At 36.9% G+C, this 21,516-nt stretch overlaps 1 protein-coding gene across 8 annotated transcripts in view; it reads left to right on the top strand.

Moving 5' to 3' along the window:
* The window catches only part of FAM178B (family with sequence similarity 178 member B), a 188,994-nt gene that overhangs the window by 150,755 nt on the left and 16,723 nt on the right, over nucleotides 1-21,516 (top strand). For 7 of the 8 annotated variants that reach the window (XM_074288423.1, XM_074288421.1, XM_074288422.1 and 4 more), the window contains one exon: nucleotides 6,029-6,157. The exons of the other annotated variant lie outside the window; for it this stretch is intronic. In XM_074288423.1, the coding sequence (XP_074144524.1) occupies nucleotides 6,029-6,157 (129 nt within the window). The remainder of the gene's footprint in view (nucleotides 1-6,028; nucleotides 6,158-21,516) is intronic. 8 annotated transcript variants of the gene reach the window in all.

The raw sequence follows: 21,516 nt of genomic DNA, 5'->3' as shown, positions 1-21,516 counted from the left end.
TTATCAGAACATTTGACCAAATCTCCCATGCTATTCTTATGAACAGGGTAGAAAGCTGAAAACTAGGAAAAACAAATAATTAGGAAGAAGATCCAGAAAACACTGAAGAGTTGAACTCAACTTTAATAGTTCAACATGATCTTGGGAGGAATAAACACTCTAGTTGTCCTCCTCAAGTCACTCTCCAGCTTAACAACAACCTTCCTAAATTGTGAAGCCCAAGACTAACGTGATGTTGTAGACGTGGTCTAGCCAGCAAGCCTTTCACCAGACACAAGGAATCCCTTAACAAAGACTAAGAATAGATTAAGTTTTCTGTTTACAATACTATTATTTCAACTTCTAGTCTACTAAAATCTCACAAAGAAACGGAGACCCACAAGTCTATTAAAAACTTAACAATAGGCTCCACACCCCTGGCCCAAACCAAAAAATAGTCCTTTCTCAACAATAGTTTATCTTGTTCTGAGGAAAAATAATATGTTCACATGCTATGGTATATACAAAGATACATAATACGTACAGAGTAAATACAGTGTAATTTTGGGCTAGTGAGAAAATGCAGGAGAGCTGATAAGAAAATGCCTTATGTAGGCAGGATGCTTGGGACTGAGCCTTCTGGGAAGCTAGGCTGGAAGAGTGCACTAGAACTATCACCTTCTGAGTCCTGGACATTTTGCCTCTCCTACAGCGTTTAAATTTGCATTAAATTTTGTTTAAATGCCACATCCCAGCATTGACTCATTGTGGAGCATGTAGACCATCAACACTACCAGACCTTATTTTTTAGCTGAATAGTTCAAGTATAAAATAAAATATCATGTTTATCCTTATTAAATTTCATCTTACTCAGTTTGACTCAATATATGAACTTGTTAGAATATTTTCAAATCCTTACTCAGTAGAGGATTATAAGATCATGGAATTATAGATCAAGAATTGGAAGGGATCTCATGGGGAAGCTGACACCGAGACACTTGAAGGCACTTGCCAAAGATCCTATAGTTATTAAACAACAGCATCTTTGAGTCTAGAGAGAATGGTCTTTCTACTGTGTCATCCTGCTACGTATCCCTTCCAGTTTTCTGTCATCTTCAGACTTGATGAACATTGCATCTTTTATCCATGTCATTGGTTAAAAAAAAAAAAAAAAAAGCAAAACTTTTAAAAGATTTTTAAAGATTCTTAAACTTAAGCATTTCTCTGTTCTTCCCAAGCTCATGTTGAACCATTACATACTATGAGTTCAGCTCTTCAAACTTTTCTGAATCTTCTCACTAATTGTTTTTCTACTTCTCAGCTTTGTACCTTGTCCATAAAATAGCATGGGGGAATTGGTCAAATGTTCTGATAAAATTTAGTAAAAGCATACCTATAGAATTTCTTTGAACTACTAGCCTAATAAACTCTCTCAAAAAAGGGAAATCAGCTTAGTTCGGTATGAATTGTTCTTGCTGGTTACTTGTCATCCCTACTGACTTTTCCATGTGCTTCTTAACTATCCGATAATGATATGTTTAGAACTTTACCAGAAATCAAGATTTAGCACATAAGAGCTTGCCATTTCTGTCCTTTCCTTTTTTTTTTTCCCTAAAGAGGAATTAAACTTAACCTCTCAGCAGACCTGTCCAGCTCCATTTCTTTGTGAGATTTTTAATAGACTAGAAGTTGAATTAGTAGTGTTATGTAGCAACCAAAAATTTTAATCTATTCTTATTCTATGTTAAGGGATTCACTGTGTCTAGTGAAGAGTCTGTTGGCTAGTCCTAATCTACAACATCACATTTAGCCATGGGCTCCACCTCTTAGGAAGATTGTTGTTTTAAAGCTGGAGAGTGACTTGAAGAGGATAACTAGAATGGTCAAGCATGTTAAAGTTAAATATGAGGACTAAACCAAGGATTCTCAATTGAAGGAAAGGAGAATATTTAGCCAAGTAAAAAGTCTTGGGCATAGGGTAGAAGTAGAACATGCTAATTGTTTTCAGTTATTTTAAGGGCTATTCCATGGAAGAGAGATTCAGTTTGTTTTGCTTGGCCCTAGAAGACAAAAAGGAGCAATGGTTTGAAGTAGAAGAGATGAAGATTTAGATTTGACATAAGAATAAATTTCCAAACAACTAGAGCTATTTAAAGATGGAATAGGATGTTTAATGTATTCGGTCAATTCCTTCTCGGTTCTCCAAGCAAAGACTGACTACTTGTCAGGTATGGTGTAAAATGATTCTTGCTCTAGTGGACATTGACTTACTCTGAGGTTGATTCCATTGTTGATATGCTATGATTCTTATCAACAATAGCAGGGAAAGCCTGGAGTTAGAGAAGTGGTTGACTTCTTATAGTTTAGCATGAGAAGAGAATCCAGTATAAACAGGAAGTTACTGATGAACTGAGTGAAATAGAAAAAGAATTAAGTAACAGCAAGTTTTGTTTGTGGTAAAGGGAGAGATATAGAAAAAGAGTTAATCAGATGTCTATCAATTAGAGAATGGCTGAATAAATTACATTTGATATGATAGAATATAAAAAATTCTGGAGAGTTGTAAGAACTGATATAAAGTGAAATGAATAGTAGTAAGGAAATATTTTATACAATAATAGGAATGTTGTAAAGATAATGAACTTTGAAAGACTTAGTAAATGATCAAGACAATGACCAATTATAATTTTCTTTTTGTTCCTAATAGCATTTTATTTTTCCAATTATATGTAAAGACAGTTTTCAACGTTCATTTTTGTAAGATTTTGAGTTCCAAATCTTTTTTGCTCCTTTCCTTACCTTCTCCCTATCCAAGATAGCAAGCAATCTGATGTAGGACATACTGAATAGTCATTTTTTAAATTAATTTTATAATTATAATTTTTTGACAGTATATATGCATGAGCAATTTTTTTTATAACATTATCCCTTGTATTCATTTTCCCAGATTTTCCCCTCCTTCCTTCTACTCCCTCCCCTAGATGACAGGCAATCCCATACATTTTACATGTGTTACAGTATAACCTAGATACAATATATGTGTGTAAATCCAATTTTCTTGTTGTACGTTAAGAATTGGAATCCGAAGGTATAAGTAACCTGGGTATATAGACAGTAGTGCTAATATTTTACCTGAATAGTCATTTTAAACATAGTCCCATATTTGCCATGATCAATCACAATTTCAAATGACTCATGATGAAACATGCTGTCTCCACAGAGAGGCTGGGTGGACACAGAGTACAAAATAAAGTATATTTTGTTTCTTTTTTCTTTTTTCTCTCTCTCTCTGTCTCTCTCTGTGTCTGTCTGTCTCTGTCTGTCTCTGTCTCTGTCTGTGTGTGTCTGTCTCTTTCTCTTTCTCTGGACATGGCTAAGGTAGGAATTCATATTGCATGATTATATTTATACACACACATATATATGTGATGAATTATGTTTTTCTTGACCTTTCAGTGAGTGGGGAAGGGAATCAGAGAGGGAGGGAATTCAAAATTAAAAATAAAACAAAATTGAATTTAAAAAAGAATTAGAAAGCCAAATCAATCTCAGATATTAAGTATTATGTTGTGTCCAGGTGGTCATGCTGTTGGGTGACTGCTGGAATAAGAGAATGTGAACAATCATTCTATCTTGGAAAAGTCCAGCATCAATGCAAATGCTGTTTTAGGATTATTCTACCATTGGCATCATCATGGGAGATATGATAACGAACTCATCTTTTTTACTCCAGAATAGGAAAAAAAAAAGTAGCCCAACCAAGGAAGGCCTCTTTTCTTAAGTAATAATTTGAATCCTGATGTTGAGTTTTCTCTTCATGGCTGAATATCTGGCATGATATCTCATAACTAGAGACAATGTACAATCTATATCCTACCAGTACCCATCACAACCAAAATAAGCTTATTGCAGGGAGGGGTGTGTGTGTGTGTGTGTGTGTGTGTGTGTGTGTGTGTGTGTGTGTGTAAGGTTATTTCTTAAGTGATTCATCCCTTTAATTCAGCTTTCTAGTGCCATACCCACAGCCCCGGAAATGTAAAAAGAATAAGCAATCAGCAAGTACAATAGCAAATAACAGGGAGAAGCAGCTTGGTGAACTGATCTGATTGAGGCTGTTTTAACTAAGCAAGAAGAAGATGGGAGTAAGTGAGGTGCCTGTGAATATGTACCATGTTCCTATCCCCCATCTCGTGGGCTCATGGAGCTTAAGAGTGTTTAGAGAACAAAAGTGAGCTCGCACAGGGCAAACCCAAAAGCTTGATGGTCATGAGGTCAAAGGAATATGTTTTATTTGTATGGATTGTATGTGTAATAAATTTTAAATCTCTTTTGTCTTAAAAAGCAAAATCTAATGCTTGTGCAATTGTAAGGGACGAATGGACAGGGGGTATTCTAGAAACAACTCTGGTTTCTAAGAGCCTGCCAAGGGACTGAGATCTCAGTGGTTTGGGTGCAGAGCTAGGTCACGTTTATGTCCAAGCTTCTATGACCAGTCAGTTCTTTCTTGCTCCCACTTCTCTTTCTCTCTATGACTAAAGATAGATGGTTTGCACCATTTCTATAAGCCTAGGGCCACAGACTTGGGGGAGAGGGGGAGGAAGAGGGAGATGATCCTGGCTCCTAGCCACAATTTCATCCTTTTAGCAGCCTTGAGACTTTTGACTGTCTAAACCTGCAATCTGGTAGATAGGTGCTGAGTTGAGTGTCTGGCAAGTGAGTCATGTTGAGTCATGATGAAGCAGCCAGGTGCACTTACTTAAGAAGAGGGGCTTCGGGGTGAGCAGGGGAGCTGGACCTGAGAAAAGGTGTTACTCTAAATCGTGAGCAACCATGTGGATATGGCGTAAATAGGGACCTCGGGTTAAGTTTCTGAGGTGGAGGAGACTGGCAAATGTGTGACTAGCCACACCATGCGTCCCCCTGGCAAGAGCTCCATCTGTGAGTTTGACAAACCCTCCTTTCCCATGTGCCCACTTGCTCCTCCCTTTCTCCATCTCCTATAACGTCGGAGAAGCAAGAGCCTCATTGTCTGCTTTTGCAGACACTCAGAAGCTAACTTCCGAGAAATTAGTCAGCCCCTTCCATTTTCAGCCGGAGAAGATCAAGGGTTCCCACTAGTAGAGGCTGCCCAAGTGAACTTATCACCCGTCAGTTTGTAAGCTCCAGGCTGCATGCCTCTAGGCGTTTATACTGATGGTTAGATTATATACTTAGAAGCTGTCTGACACCTTCTACCCAAGTATAAGATAGAGTGTGTTCTCTCGTTTGTTCTTATGACTGGCCTTTTTTTTGAAAGTAGAATTTAGAGGTAGAGAGCACAGAAAGGAGAAGGCATTTACGCAGAGGCAGAGACCCAGTTCTAGAGCTTGTTGTTCCAGACTTTCTGCCTTAATTTATATAGCATTAGGACCCCCTGGGCTCAAGAAAACCTTTATGGATGCATCTTTAGAGTGTTAGGGTAAATTTAGAGTGAACCCCTAAAGGGGTTAAGCAGCCTGTCCAAGAAAAGATAGGCAGAGTTGGAATTCAAAGATAGGTTCTCTGTCTGACTGGGCCCCCCCTCCACCATACCACATTATTTCTTTGATACCTCACATTTGTATAGCACTTTACAGTATTCTTCGTTACTAGGTAAGTATTATCATTCCCATTTAATTTATTTACTTTGGGTTTTTAAAAATCCATTTTATAGATGAGAAAATCAAGATCCAAGGACATTTGAGTAACTTGCAACATCCCCTGAGAACACAAATATTCTTAGCTCTTGTTTGTATCTGAAGAAACTGAGATTGGGAGAGGTTGTGATTTATCATCTAGGGTCAGGCAGCTATTAAACTTCAGGGTCCAGATTTTGATTCCAAGCCCATGCTGCCTGATCCTGATGATGCACTAATGTAGAACTTAAAGAAAGCAATTTTCAATTTCTAGATTAAAAAAAAAAAAAAAAAAAAAAAAAGCTGCTTGGTTGTGGGCTTCTACTGAATTCCTCAGTGCATATATCTCTAAGCACCACGTCAATGATGCATCCTCTTCCTCCTCTTCTTCACAGCTCTCCTTGCTCTGCTACCTCCTGGGCCTCATGAAACCATCTTCCTTAGGGCAACACTTGACCACCCGCTTTCCAGCCTTGCAAAACCAGAAGCAACAGCTAGAAGTCAACACGGAGCTAGATCAAGAGGTGAGCCTTTGCATGTCCTCCTCTCATCCAGGACTAAGGCCTGGAGGAAGGCTCAGTGATATGATGTGTTTCCATTACTTTCCTTCCTTTGCCCCTCACCAAAAAAAAAAAAAAAAAAAAAAAAGAAATTAAAAACAAAATCCCTGAGGCAATACCAGGGCAGATACCAACAGGTTGCCTCCCCTATTAAGAGGAGGTGCTAATTATCTGCTCTATAGCCTGTAATTAGTACCTTTGTACACACCCCCTCACAGACACTGACAGGCAATATAGTGTGTATGAGGTATGGAGACTCAGGTTTTGAATGTATCCCTGACACTGCACATGTGATTTACTGTTTCTTAACATGGCTTTGTTTTCCATAGTGACTTTCAGGTTATTCTTAAGCTAAGGCCTAAGGACTTGGGTGAAATCAAGTTGCTCATTCATATAGTTGTTGAAGCTTTGATCAGGGGTGGAATAATAAGATAAGGAGACAAGGGATTTTGTCATGGAAATGTAAGGGGATGCAGAGAAGGAACCCTGGGAAATGAGTGTAAAATGTTTGCACTATTGTCTTTCTACCCAGGTTACTTATACCTTCGGAATCCAATTCTTACCGTGCAACAAGAAATTTGGTTTTACACGCATATATTGTATCTAGGTTATACTGTAACACATTTAATATGTATGGGATTGCCTGTCATCTAGGGGAGGGAGTAGAGGGAGGGAGGGAGGGGAAAATTTGGAAAAATGAATATAAGGCATAATGTTGTAAAAAAAAAATTGCCTATGCATATGTACTGTCAAAAAAATTATAAAATTAATTTTAAAAATGAAACTAAGCATAAATTATAAACAATAAAAAAAAAGAATAGAGATGAGAGTGGAGTACACACACACAAAAAAAAAAAAAGAAAAAGAAAAAGAAAGAAAGAAAGAAATGTAAGGGAATGTAGATATTTGTTTTTCCTTAAGTCTGAAGGAATCACATCCCAGGGTCTCTGGTCCCCATCTTTTTCATTCCTAAAGAGCCAAGATACTTTGATGGGTTAGAGTGAATCTAGATTGGGCCATTTGGCTTTCTAACACAGAAACTTGAAGGTCCTGGTCCTTTTACTTCTTGGAAATTTAGGTAGGCAATGAGTCTTCTCTGAGGTTAATGCCAATTCATCCAAAGATGCAGCCTTTAGGCATCTTTTTGCAAATCAGATAAACAAATTAATGACTTAATGAATGTTGGACTATTATGAAGATATGATAATTCCTGGACTATGCTTCTCCTCTGGGAAAACTGGGAGAAGATTATCTTTCAGTTCTTCCTGATATTCAGCACATTTCTGAAACTCCGCTTCCCAGGAGTCACAGCTTCCTCCATTCCTATTCTGCTTTGCCAAGTATTATCTATAAACCAGACCCACTTGTTTATTATAACTCCAGGCTTGTGTTTGAGTTTGTAAAAAAGCAGAACCAGTGATTGACTACTTAAGGACAAAGGTAGTTCTTCACCCCAAAATGAGTGAAGTAAGCTTTTAGTTCATGTACAAGCAGCCTCTTTAATCCTGGATGCCAGGAACATAGGGAAGTGAGCCTGAACCATAAAAAAGTGAGAATGGTAGAAGAAAGAAGGTAGGGGGAGAGAATGGAAGGAAAAATATATAATGAAATTCATCAAGTCCCACTGTCACGTGCTTCAATACCCGCCCATAGGTGCCATAGAATTGCTTTCCCCATCTTAGCTAATACCATCTCCAACTCAGTAAGTTGTCATTTTTAGCTTTATTGCCTGTCATTGCCTTTCTGATAACAGAATAAGTATTCATTTAAAAGGCTAAAGAAATAAAAAGGACCACTGGTTACTTTAGGTACCATTTCTGAGCATAGAGAGGATGCTATGAAAGGTTCTTATGTTGGATAACCGCCATTTTAGAAAATGAATGTCGTATTCACACCAGAACCAGAGTGGGCTTACAAACTTGAAATGGTGCACATAGGGGGATAGAGAAGATTCTATAGAGAATCAGAGGGGATTCTGTGTGACTTTCCTGGTAGAAACTTACTCAGGAGACTCTTTTTATCTCTCTCTCTTGATCCACGCTTTCCTTTCCTTTACCTGCAGGGAAGACAGTTGAGTTAAAGTACTCAAGAATCAGGTGGGGAAAAGAACACTGCCCCATAAAAGCAAACAGGAGCTACTTTGTTTTGCTTAAATATTGTGTGAACTGAGAAGTTCAAGTTGCACTATTTAAGAAACCCTCATCCCTATGCTACTCACAGGGTGGGGCCTGATTAGTGGTCTATGAGAGAACTCGCTGGAAGCTGGCGCCCAGTCTTAATTCTGCTACAACTGACTCCTCATTAGGGTCGAGCATGTTTCATCTTCAAAGAAGACCAGACTCCTCACTAGCCAGAGAGCGAGTGGCGTCATTAGCCCAATTTTACAGGTAGCCATGTTCACCACCACTAAAGAGCCTTTCATCCTGAGAGCTCAAAGGTTTTGGCTTCTCCCCATGGTGCAGATGGGGAAACTGAGGCCAGGGTAGTCATAGTATCACCTAACGTGACCCTGCTGAGTAAAAAATGGCAGCTTTCCCCCACTCTGGAGACTCTGTTCTCACTTACATTTACTTTGGCTATATTCACTCCTGAGAAAACCAACCAGAGTCTTGGTGCTAGTTCTACCTTCCATGGAAATTGCAACTTCTACTTCTTCCCTCTCTTTAAAACACTTCTCCTATATCATTTCCCCACACACTGTCCAGTGGCTTCCTATTACTATCTCCATGAGCAAATATAATGCTCTCTTTGGCATTTAAAGCTTTTCATTGTATAAAAGAACAAAAAGCGAAGTGAAGAGAACCAAGAGAACTCAGAGTACAGTAATAGCCGTATTGTTCAAAGAATAATTGTGAACAACCAAGTTATTCTGAATATTGTAAATACTCAAATTAATTATGAAAGACCTATGAAGAAAGGTGCTATCCACCTCCAGAGATTCATGAAGTACTGACACCATGCACTTCAACAGGCACCTACTTGTGCCATAGATTTGTGTCGAATGGCTGTCTTCCTTGGTGGAAGGTGCAGAGAGAGGAAGGGAGATGGGAACTTTTAAGAGTAACAAACAATTTTCTTTCTTTTAAAAAAATTATTAATTTTATAATTATAATTTTTTGACAGTACATATGCATGGGTATTTTTTTTACAAGATTATCCCTTGTATTCACTTTTCCAAAATTTCCCCTCCCTCCCTCCCTCTACTCCCTCCCCTAGATGACAGGCAATCCCATACATATTAAATGTGTTACAGTATAACCTAGATACAATATATATGTGTGTAAAACCAAATTTCAACAAATAATTTTTAATTAAATTTTTTAAATAATAACATTTTCTGCCTTTCCAGATTTCTTACACTTTATTCCCCTTCAACACTTGATGATCTGCTTGTTCATTTCATGAGACACTCCATCTCCAGACTGTAACTTTTCAATAGCTGTCCCCCAAGCCTGGAATTTTTTTGTCTCACCTCTTTCTCCTGGTTTCCTTACCCCCCTTCAAGACTCAATTAAAATCTTGCCTTCTGCAGAAAACCTTTCCTATTTACCCTTACTATGAATGCCTTCTCCCTGAGATCTTCTATCTACTTTTTAATATTTCCTTCATGTACATAGTTATTTGATTATTATCTCATCTGTTAGAAAGTAAACTCCTTGAGGGCAGAGACCATGTTTTTTGTATCCCCAGCATTTAAAACCGGACACATAATGATTTCTTACTAAATGTTTCTTGATTCAATCATTTATTTCTGATGATTGTGCAGCTTAAGTCAAGTCAGCTATCTCTTCACTGCATATTCTTTTCAATCAGGAAGGAAGAGAACAGATATTTATTAATATTACATTATATATTATTATTGCATATTATATGTCAGACACTGCGCTAATCTCTTTATAAATATTATCTCATTTGATCTTTGCAATACCTCTGTGAGGTACATGCTGTTATTATCCCCATTTTGCAGCTGAAAAATTGAGGCAGATAAAGGTTAGGTGATTTGCCCCGGATCACATAGCTAGTAAGTACCTGAAGCCACATTTGAATTCAAGTCTTTATAATTCTGAGCCCCTTGCTATATCCTTTCCACTAGTAACCTCAAGCAATCAGCAAGCATTTATTATGCATACTAGGTAGTGCCTGATCTTCTGTAAAGGGCTGGTGATACAAAGAAAGGCATAAATGTAAAAACAGCACCTGCCTTCTAAGAGCTAACATACTAATTGGGAAGAAAATATGTAAATAGGTACCTGTATAATAGATACAGAGTAGGAGGACTATAACCTTAGAATTTACAGCCTTAGAATCTTTTTCACCACCTTCTTTGGGGTTCACACTATAAATAGAGTCCTATATGAGGGTGAAGACTCAGCTTTTCCTATTAGATGCTCTTGGCTATAAAAATGTCATGTAGTTATGACAATAACAATCATAATGTATTGTTGGTAATTATTAGCTACCAAGATTCCTGTCTTGGAAAGGCAACCACCCATTAAACAAAGAAGACATCCTGTGCTAGTGGACATAAGCCCATCCTGGGAATTTTTGTCCCAGCTCAGTCAGGACCAACCAGCAAAGCAATAGCAAAGCTCAGGAACACTGCCTCCCAGAGTGTTTGTGTCAGTCCTGGAGTGGAAATTCAGTGACTTAGGCTGTGACTAATTAGTTCTACTACTTAACTCTGTGACCTTGGGAGAGCCACTTCATGTCTCTGGGCCTCAGTTTGCTCATTTGTAAAATGAAGGGGTTCAATGAGATGATCTTTAAATCCCATGATCTTATAAACTTTTAAAGATTCTTTTGAATCCTTTTGAAGACCTGGGAAAAAAGAGTTTGATGAATACTTCACAGTGGTTTTGATATTCCCTGACACATTATAGTCACCAAGTTTTGAATCACATTTCTATAAAAGAAATAAAAAAATTGGTCAAAAGACATCAAAGTTAAAAAAAAAAATGTTTTACTGGCCATAATGATGATGGTGACAGTTGTGATATACTTTGAAGAGAAGTTATTTGTCAGATTAAAAGTAGGAAGGAAGTAATCTGTCAGGTTGAAAGTAGGAAAGAGAAAATATCCTAGCAAAAGATGAAGAGTCAACTGTGATGGATGTGGCTTTTTTCAACAATGAGGTGATCCAGGACCAATTCCAATAGACTTGTGATGGAGAGAGACATGCACATCCAGATAGAGAACTATGAGAACTGAATGTGGATCACAACATAGTATTTTCACTTTTGTTATTGTTTGCTTGCTTGGTATTTTTTTCCTATCATTTTTTTCCCTTTTTGATCTGATTTTTCTTGTGCAGCATGGTAAATGTGGAAATATGTTTAGAAGAATTGCACATGTTTAAGTTATACTGAATTACTTGCTGTTTAGGGGAGGGGAAAGGTGAAAAGGGAGGGAGAAAAATATGGAACACAAGGTTTTTGCAGGGATGAAACTGTCTTAGAATGTATTTTGAAAAATAAAAAACTATTATAAAAAAAGACTCACAAATGAATTTCCTAAAAAAAAACAAAAAAAAAAAACCCAAAATTCTTCAGAATTAACATGGATTTACAAATGTATTCTGCCAACCACTTAAAAATCAAATCAATCCTAATAATACATAAATCAATTTTAAAAAAGTTTTTATTTACCAGATATATGCATGGGTAATTTTACAACATTGACAATTGCCAAATCTTTTGTTACAATTTTCCCCCTCCTTTCCCCTATCTCTTCCTCCTGATGGCAGGTTGACCAATACATGTTAAATATATGTTAAAGATATGTATACATGTCCATACAGTTATTTTGCTGTACAAAAAGAATCCGATTTTGAAATAGTGTACAATTAGCCTGTGAAGGAAATCAAAACTGAAGGTGGACAAAATTAGAGGGATTCGGAATTCTATGTAGTGGTTTATAATTATCTCTCAGAGTTCTTTCGCTGGGTGTAACTGGTTCAGTTCATTACTGCTCAATTGGAACTGATTTGGTTCATCTCATTGTTGAAGATCATAATCAATTTTTAAAAAGAAAAAAAAAAAGAAGATTGTCTCTAGGCATCTTGATTTGGCCTGTGAGTAACCATCCTTGTCCCTTGAAGTGGGGATCCTATCCAGGCTCTGTATTGCAGAAGTCTCTTGTCACATCATTCTCTGTTGATATTGCATAGCCAGCTCCAGTTTAATAACATTACCATCTCAAAATTATCATCAAGAGCCAGAAAATTTAAGAATCCAGGTGTTCTTCCCTGTCATATGGAACTGAAAGTGATGATGATACAGGGAAAGGGGAAAAGAGATTTAGAGCAGAACTGATACCTTCAGGAATAGACATTTTTTTTTGTTGTTGTTTGTTTGTTTGGTTGTTTTTTTATTTATAATTTTTTTTCACAGTATATATATGCATGAATAATTTTTTTTATATTATTATCCCTTGTATTCATTTTTCCAAATTATCCCCTCCCTCCCTCTCCTCCCTCCCCTAGATGACAGGCAATCCCATACATTTTACATATGTTACAATATAACCTAGATACAATATATGTGTGTAAATACCATTTTCTTGTTGCACATTAAGTATTAGATTCCGAAGGTACATGTAACCTGGGTAGATAGACAGTAGTGCTAACAGTTTACATTCACTTCCCAGTGTTCCTTCTCTGGGTGTAGTTGTTTCTGTCCATCATTGATCAACTGGAAGTGAGTTGGATCTTCTTTATGTTGAAGATTTCCACTTCCATCAGAATATATCTTCATACAGCATTGAAGTGTACAGCGATCTTCTGGTTCTGCTCATTTCACTCAGCATCAGTTGATGTAAGTCTCTCCAAGCCTCTCTGTATTCCTCCTGCTGGTCATTTCTTACAGAACAATAATATTCCATAGCCTTCATATACCATAATTTACCCAACCATTCTCCAATTGATGGACATCCATTCATCAGGAATAGACATTCTTGAAGATACTCTTGACTCTCAGTTCCCTTGGTGCCAGCCACTGTCAGAAAACACATTTGTTTTTCTGCCTTCTGTTCTGTAGCATGTCTTCTGTTTGCCATACTCTAGAATATCCTGATGAGGCAGAAAAACAGGCTTTGTGTCTCTGGGGGTTTCTTCATCTATGCTAATTTAGTTCCACCCAGGCCTGAGTGACAGAACTGCCTGAACCCCAACCCCCTTAAGGACATATGTGTCTGGATACTCCTGCTCCCTCAGGTTCCCCTCCTGAGTGTGCACACTCAAGTTCCTCTGGGCTTGGTTGTGAATGTGGATCATGTTAGTTAATATGGGATGCGGGTTTGTTTTCATTTTATTTCATGAATGGATGTGCTTTTGTAATGTTGCTGTGTATGTCTCTGCCCATGTTGTGTATGTCTACTGATGTTTGTCTGTGGGCAGCTAGTCAAGCGTGGAGCTCCTTTGTGTTTGTGTGTATTGTGTGTTTCTGTGTGCATTGTGTTTTGTGTGATATCTTAATAGAGGAGATGAACGAGTTTTACTGCTTTCACTGCTGCGTCAGGTAGCCAGGGAGGTAGGTCTGTCTGGGTGAGGTTTGGCCAGGTCATGACAGGGAGAGGCACTTTTTTTCTCTCTCTCCTAAGTGAGGAATTAAAGACATTGCCATATCCTGATAGGAATGATGGCCTCTGCTGATTTTGGAAGTCTTTGCTCCTCTTTTTTTCTTTTTCTGAGAGCAAATTGCATTGTGCATCCCAGATCTATTTGATTACCCCTCTGCTCCTGGACCCAATAAGGAGCAAAGAAGCAGAAGCCTCTTAAGAGATCCTATCTCTATTGGAGATCTTACTTTTGAAGTCCAATCTTGTCTTTTTGGGTGTTCTGATGCTCTAAAATTTCTTAGTCATTATTTAAAGGAATTTGGAGCAGTTTAGGGGAGAGATTGAGCAAGTTTCTGCTTATATTCCACCATCTTTCCAGTTTTATCTTAAAAGATTTCTAGTGTGATGGATAACTCTAATTGTTTAGGAAGTTTTTCCTTATATGTAGCAAAAATCTGATTTTCTGCACCCACACATTCTATCCTTAGGGGCTAAGAGTTTGGTTCTTTTTCTACATGATAGCCCTTGACAGATTTGAAGACAGCTATCATTTTCCTCCTAAGGCTTAGCTTCCTCAAGCCAATTATCCTTATTTCCTTTAACAGATCCTCATTTGCCATGTCTTATCACTGTCTAGGGTACTATCTGGATATACTTAAATTTGTCAGTGTCCTTCTTAAAACTTGGTATCCAGAATTAAATCTTGTACCCTGGATATGGTCTGACAAGAGCAAAGAACATTGGAACTTTCACCATCTTCATTCTGTTATCCACTTAAATTCCAATATCTTTTTCAAAAATATTGTTTAAAGGAATTTTTTAATGGTAAATATTGAAAATTATCCATGTATATATTTTGAAAATAAAAAGCTTTAATTTAAAAAAAATCAAAGATATTGTTTAGCCAGGCTTCTTTTCCAATTCTAAACTTGTATAGTTGATCTGTTGATTCCAAATGGTGATTTTTAAATTTATCCCTAATTAATTCTGTCTTACTAATTTTGGCCTGTTATTCTGTCATCTAGTATGTTGGCTATTCTACCAGCTTTGTGAAGTCTATAAAGTTGATAAACGTGTAATATATATATATATATATATATATATATATATATATATATATATATATAATCTTCCAAGTCATTGATTACAATATCTGTCCTCCCTACCTCACAAAGAGATCAAATTATATAATGACACCACATCACAAAAAGCTATATAAGCATAACGTATCATTATTATTAACTCTACAACATAATTTTCATCCTGACTATAGAAGGATAAACACTTGGCTTCCAGGCTTCGTGAGAAGGAAAGGGAGAAGTTACAATCTCTGTCTCATAGAATAAGACAAGTGGAACCTCAGAGTTCCTTTTTCCCAGTCTTCTCTCACCATGAAATAACACTTCCCTTTTGACTTCACACATCTTTCCTACTGTAAGACATGTATATGTTGAAGATAATGATAGCTCCATTCATTTTGTGAATCTTGATTCCTGAAAGAGAGATTCAGGAGAAAATAATTTAAAAACAAAAATATATGAGGTAGAAACTCCCAGGTTTCTATGTACCTTCCCTTTTTATGCCTGTTTCCTTCCTTTGTAAATTGAGAATGATCAGGTTTCCTTTATAGTCTGCTTCATTATAATCTTTAGGAAGGACATCTCTGAGAAACTGATATTGAAAAGAGTTTTTAATTAGATTACTAATTGATTCGTACACCAAACATTAGCAATTACTTAACTTTACCTAGGTTTGCAGAATTAATACTGTTAAGATAATTGAGGGCAAGTACTGCAAAGTCCATTCCAGTTGTGCCTATTAGGCTTAAAACTGTGAGAGCTATCTTTGGCTTCTTTGTCTTTCACATCAATCAACAGCTCTTCTTTATTCTTCCTTTGAAAAATCTTTCAAATTCCTCCCTTCCTCTCCATTCCCACTATCACTATTCTGGTCCAGGTTCCCATAACTGAATTAACTGTTCCTTAACTTTCCCCTTCCCTCACTACTTTCTTCTTCCCTTTAATCCATCCTAAATACATTTGCTTTATTTTTCATAACTCCTTTGCTTAAGAAAAATGGCTTCTTAATCCATTTGATCAAAAATGAACTCCTTTGTCTGACATTTGAGACCATCCAATATATTTATCAAGTAGTCCTACATTCTCCACCCAACTTTATCTCATACTATTCCCGGTTACAGATTTTTCACACCAGTCACCTTATTACTTATATACCATCCTCACTCCTATCCCTCAAAGTGTGCCCTCTGTCTGGAACATATTTCCTGCTCTATCTTATAGATCAGAGCTCAGCTCAATATCTTTCTCTTCAAAACCTTTGCTGCCTGCTCTGGCCTATCATTCGTTGCTTTGAATTTCTTTACTTCTTATCATGTATATTGCATTCTCTAATAATTGTTTATATACTGCCTTGTATTGTTTTCTAGTTGCAGCAATCCATGTCTCCTCAATCCCACCTCCCCTAACACAGGGGTTCCCTGTAATGTATTCTTGAGTGCTGTCCCCAATTTCAGGGGATTTTGAAGTCTTAGAAGCATTTTGTGACATAAAATCTCAGCATTTTTCAGGCACAGGATAAGTGCAAAAAGAAGTAGAAGTACTCAGTATACTAGAGGTAGAATAGGAATTAATAAATGGCAAAGGGAAAGGAAGGCAGTTTTCTATTTTAAAGGGCAATTACAGAGTTTCCATGACAGCTAGAGACTAAATTCAATTTAGCATGCATGTATTAAGTGCCTGCTGTGTGCAGAGCATTATACTAGACACTGGAAAAAATAACACAGAGTTTAGATAAGATACAATCCCTGCCTTTAAGTAACTTGTAGCTTAGTGAGAAGCATGATATATTCACAAGAATACCAATGGAGCCACTGTCTGCCTTTCATCTTTGTCTTTGCCATGTGACCAACTCCTCTTCTCTTTCTGTCATATAATTCTTTGATGATATCCTTTATCCCCGTTATTCAGAATTGCTTAGTAGTTATATATTGCAACCTTTTCTGTCTGCCATGCATCCCTTTCCATTGTCATCTGTGGGATGTGTCTCCTCTTTGGTTTTCTATAGAGGGAGTGGTGTTTCAATAAGAGGAATAAAATGTCTTGTGTTGAAAAGATGAGTCTTTGGCGTAGGGTGTAGGATGGATAGGGAGCCAGGAAGAACTGACCTGAGATTTCCCAAGCCCTTCCGCCAGTTGAGCTGTGACCTGGGGGCTCTAGGGTGACACTGCCCCAGTTCCAGGCCCATCCCCAGGCCTAAGACAGGAAAATGATTGAAATTCCAGGTCCATCTCGCCTGTTCCGGCAGAGGGACCAGACTATTAATGCCAACTTGGATTTGGCTGTTGAGAAGTGTGGACAAGTCAAAAAAGTGTTGCCAATGATTAAATGGGAAGTGAAATTTCTGTGTGGCTTGTAAGCCTCTAGGTCACCATAAAATAAACAAGTTTTCTCTGTGACTGGAGAAACCTCTGACAGAAGTAGTAAGATTGATACCCAAGGGGAGACCTTCCATGAGAAACTGTCATCAGAAAAAAGAAGCAAGATTTCTTAGAATCTTCCCATTTTGAAAGACCTCCTCTAGCCATCAATTTGTGCCCATTGTCAATTAGCATGGCATTCCTATGTTACTAATATTGTAAACACTGACAAGAGGCACTATTGGGTGAGACAAGGGTTCCAGGTAACTCTTGACTGGAATTCTCAGAAACTCTATAGTGAATAGGACATACAAGTCATTTTGGACCCCATGAACAATATCACTTATTTTACTAATAGGTTGATCAGTAGACATCTTTAAGAATATAATATGATATAATACAATACAATAATCAGGGGCTGCCTGAGTCCAATAATCTATTAGTCATCAGCACATAACTTGAGGAAGGTTAACTCCTTTCATATTAGTAATTCAGATACTGCTCAGTTTCCAGGGTTTCTCAAATGGGGCAACAAAAGAGTAAAGAGAGAAAACATGGCTTGACATAAACAGCGTTTGAAAGGAGGTCACATTCTTTGCTTTAAAATCTCTTTTGGTGTGAAGGCAGTGTCCTTTATTTTGGTACCTCCAGTGAAAGTGGACAGGCTTGCTTTGGGAGTTCAGTTTTCGAATTCCCAAACTAGAAAATTTCAGAATTCCTTTGCAAGTTAGAGCATACTTAGATTCCATGATGCTCCTTCTGAATTCACGTACATTTAAGGAAAGAAACTATATGGGAAGCTTCTCAGAAAAATGAAGATGAAGAGAAGTAGGAAGAGAGAGAAGAGAGAAAAAGAAGAGAGGAAAAGGGAGGAGAGAAGAGAACAGGAGAAAAAAAAGGGTATTTGCTACTATGAAAAATTTGGGGTCAGTAAAAGTAACATTGCCATTTTCCAAAGGCAATCCAGTCCTTTATTCTCCTCCTTTTCAACTTTGAGCCCAACTCATTGTCCATCTGTATTATTTATCCCTGATATAAATATTGTTGTATAACCTCTATATGGGGTTTATTTAGATACATGTGAAAATGGTCAGCATCTATTGTTTTTCCTGTATGAATGGACATTCCAAACTTCTTTAAGTGCTGGCAGATGTCTTTCTAAAGGAATTAGGTGATGCAATAGATGGAATGCAGGGACTCTAGTCTTGGTGAGTTCAAATCTGGCTTCAGACACTTACTGTGTGACTCTGGGCAAGTCACTTAACACTGTTTGCCTCAGTTTCCTCAAATATAAAATCGAGCTGGAGAAAGAAATGGCAAAACCACTGCAATATCTTTGCCAAGAAAACCCTAAGTGGAATCACAAATAGTTGGACACAACTTAAATGAATCAATATTGAAATGAAATGATTGTTTTTCTGGAGGCTCTGTAATTTTCTTGGGGTCTGACATAATCGATACTAGTCTTATCCATTAAAAAAAAAAAATGCATCTAGCCATAAGGGATCCTTCCTTGACCAGTACTACTGTACTGGAGTTCTTTCATTTCAAAGTGTATATTTTGATTAAATACACATCTCCCTCACTTTATGTTGATCATGAAGGGTCATTGAATAAAGGTTATTTCTGTTATTACAACTACCATGGAATCTCGAATGATCTTGATATGTGAATGGAAGTCACTTTGTCATAAGATAGCTTTTAAAGTGGTATTTTGTTCTACTGAATCATATTTTTTTCTTTTTTTTTTTTAATCAACAAATAGTAAATACCATGGCATCTTATGTTCTCAAAATCTTTCAGTCACTTGTGGGATGGCAAAGACATTTTCCACTGTCGAATATTTTTGTGAAAGCCTATTTATTCCCGCCTGCCACCCTTATTGGGGATTCCCGCTATTTGTGTATAGGTGACCCTCATAAAGATTTTGTATAGATGGAAAAGTTTACTCTGTAGTAGTTGTTGATATTTTCTCAGTCACCTTTTTTAAAAATTTTGAATCAGTAAGGTCTGAGATTCTCCTCCTCCCCTCCCCATACTTCTAGTATTTTCCCTCACTAAAGAGAATTTTATAAATTGGTTTTTTGGTAACCTTAAAATTGTATCAAGTCTAATGCTGATCCCTGCTACATATACTTGCTCCAATTCTACTGTTTTTCTCATCTTTGTACTTTTTAGTGTTGTTTGTACTTCTGTAAGCACCTCAGGGATTGTGATGTTAGAGTCTAAGTGTGGTGATTCCATTATCCTTGATAGAAAAAACAGTTTGTTGTAATAATTTTTGCAAATCTTTTCCATTTTCCTTCTGTTTGTAGTCTTCTTTTTGTTTTCATCCTGAGTGCACTTGGGATGACTCTGCTTATACAGATAGCTTGCCAAACTTTCTTTAGATTGGTTTTACCTTCTATTGTTTCCCTTTGTTTTATGAGACAATACTGCTCATAATCACCTGTCATCTTTCTTAGTAAGATTTTACAAAATAATTTATATTCAAACCTGGTGTTTCCTTTGGCAGCCATCTCCCCTGGTTTAGCAAGTCAAGTGTTTGTTCAGGCAATTTTTTTTTCCAGGCAATTCTTTCTTTTTTGTGGTCTTGTAACAATTAATTTACATTGCTTTTTACTACTGGATGAAATTATAATTGATATTGATGTCATTTCTGTTGATTCTTTCCCATTTTTATTTTTCAAGAGATTATTTAAATTATTCATGGTTAAACTTTTCAATTATATACTATACAATTGTATATCTTTTTTCTTATTAATATTCTTTCTTCTTGTTCATGTAACTATGATGACTTGCTGGTCTGAGCTGACTCAGGGATAACTCTCATGTCCATTAAAAAAAAAATCTTCTCCTGTGTTAAAATACAATTAATTTCACTCTCTATTTTTTTGTGTTGATAATGTCTAACATCTAACAATTTTAAAATTTATTTTTCATTTAATGTTTGATTTTCCCCTAATTACGTGTAAAAAAAAATTCAACATTCATTTAAAAAATTGAGTTCTAAATTCTTTCTCTTTCTTCCTGCCCCCCTCATTGAGAAGACAAACAATGTGTAATCATGCAAAAAACCTCTGTATTAGTCATGTTATAAAAGAAAACATAGACCTCGGTCAGTTCTTTCTCTGGGAATGGACAAAATTTTTCACAATAAATCTTTCAGAGTTGTCTTGAACCATTGTACTGCTGACAATAGCTAAGTCATTCACAGTTGATTATCTTACAATATTGTTGTCATGGTGTACAATGTTCTCCTGGTTCTACTCATTTCATTTTACATAAGTTCATTTAAGTTTCTCCAGATTTTTTATAATTTCTTACATTATAATAATATTCCATCACAATCCTATGCCACAAATTGTTCAGCCATTTCCCATTTGATGAGCATCTCCTCAATTTCCAATTCTTTGCCTTTAGAAAAACATCACTGTAAAGATTTGGTCATCGTTTCAAATTGATCTAAATAATGCTTGAATCAGTTCACAACTCCACCAACAGTGTATTAGTGTCTTAATTTTCCCACATCTCCTCCAATATTTATCATTCTCCTTTTCTGTTCTATTAGCCATTCCAATAAGTATGAGGTAATACCTCAGTATTGTTTAAATTTGCATTTGTCCAATCAATAGTTATTTAAAGCATTTTTCATATGGTAATAGCTTTGATTACTTTATCTGAAAATCAACTGTTCATATTTTCTGATCATTTGACAATTGGGGAATTTTTATAAATTCAACTCATTTCTTTACATGTTTATCAAAGAAACTTGCTTCAAAAACTTTTTCACAGTTCATAATTGCTAACTATTTTTGTCTATTCTTCCCTCTCCCCCATATATTCTATTTTCTCTCTCCTTTCTTTCTGTCCCTTCTTAAAGTATTTCTGCTTTTGACTTGTTTGTTTGTCCTTTATTCTCGAAGATGACCATGACATCAGGGAGGGGATGCCATGACATGCAAGTGAATTGGATTGAAGTGAGGGAGGGCTGGGCAAGGTCTTCTGCTTCATTTTCCTCTCCAGAGCCATCTGGATCCAGTGACCAGATGTAGATCACGAAGACTAGAGATGGCCCTGGATGAAACTAGAGCCCTCAGTTTGACTGAGGTCTCACCTACTCAATGATTAAGACTAGGTAGCAAATGAGGTAAAAGAATCTCCTCTTTCACTTAAATTAAAAAAAAAAAAAAGAATGCCTCTCCCAATCCACCTTCCCTTCTGTGAGTACACATATTCCTCCTTCTCTTACACCTTTTCCCTATTACTTTCTTGTAGGGTATAATAGATTTCTCTACCCACTTGATGTGTCTGTTGTTCCCTCCCTGAGCCA

This window comes from Sminthopsis crassicaudata, chromosome 2 (assembly GCF_048593235.1).
Source record: "Sminthopsis crassicaudata isolate SCR6 chromosome 2, ASM4859323v1, whole genome shotgun sequence".
In the NCBI taxonomy this organism is placed as follows: Eukaryota; Metazoa; Chordata; class Mammalia; order Dasyuromorphia; family Dasyuridae; genus Sminthopsis; species Sminthopsis crassicaudata.
Note: the sequence above shows the minus strand (reverse complement) of the source record. Positions and strands in the feature narration are given on the sequence as shown.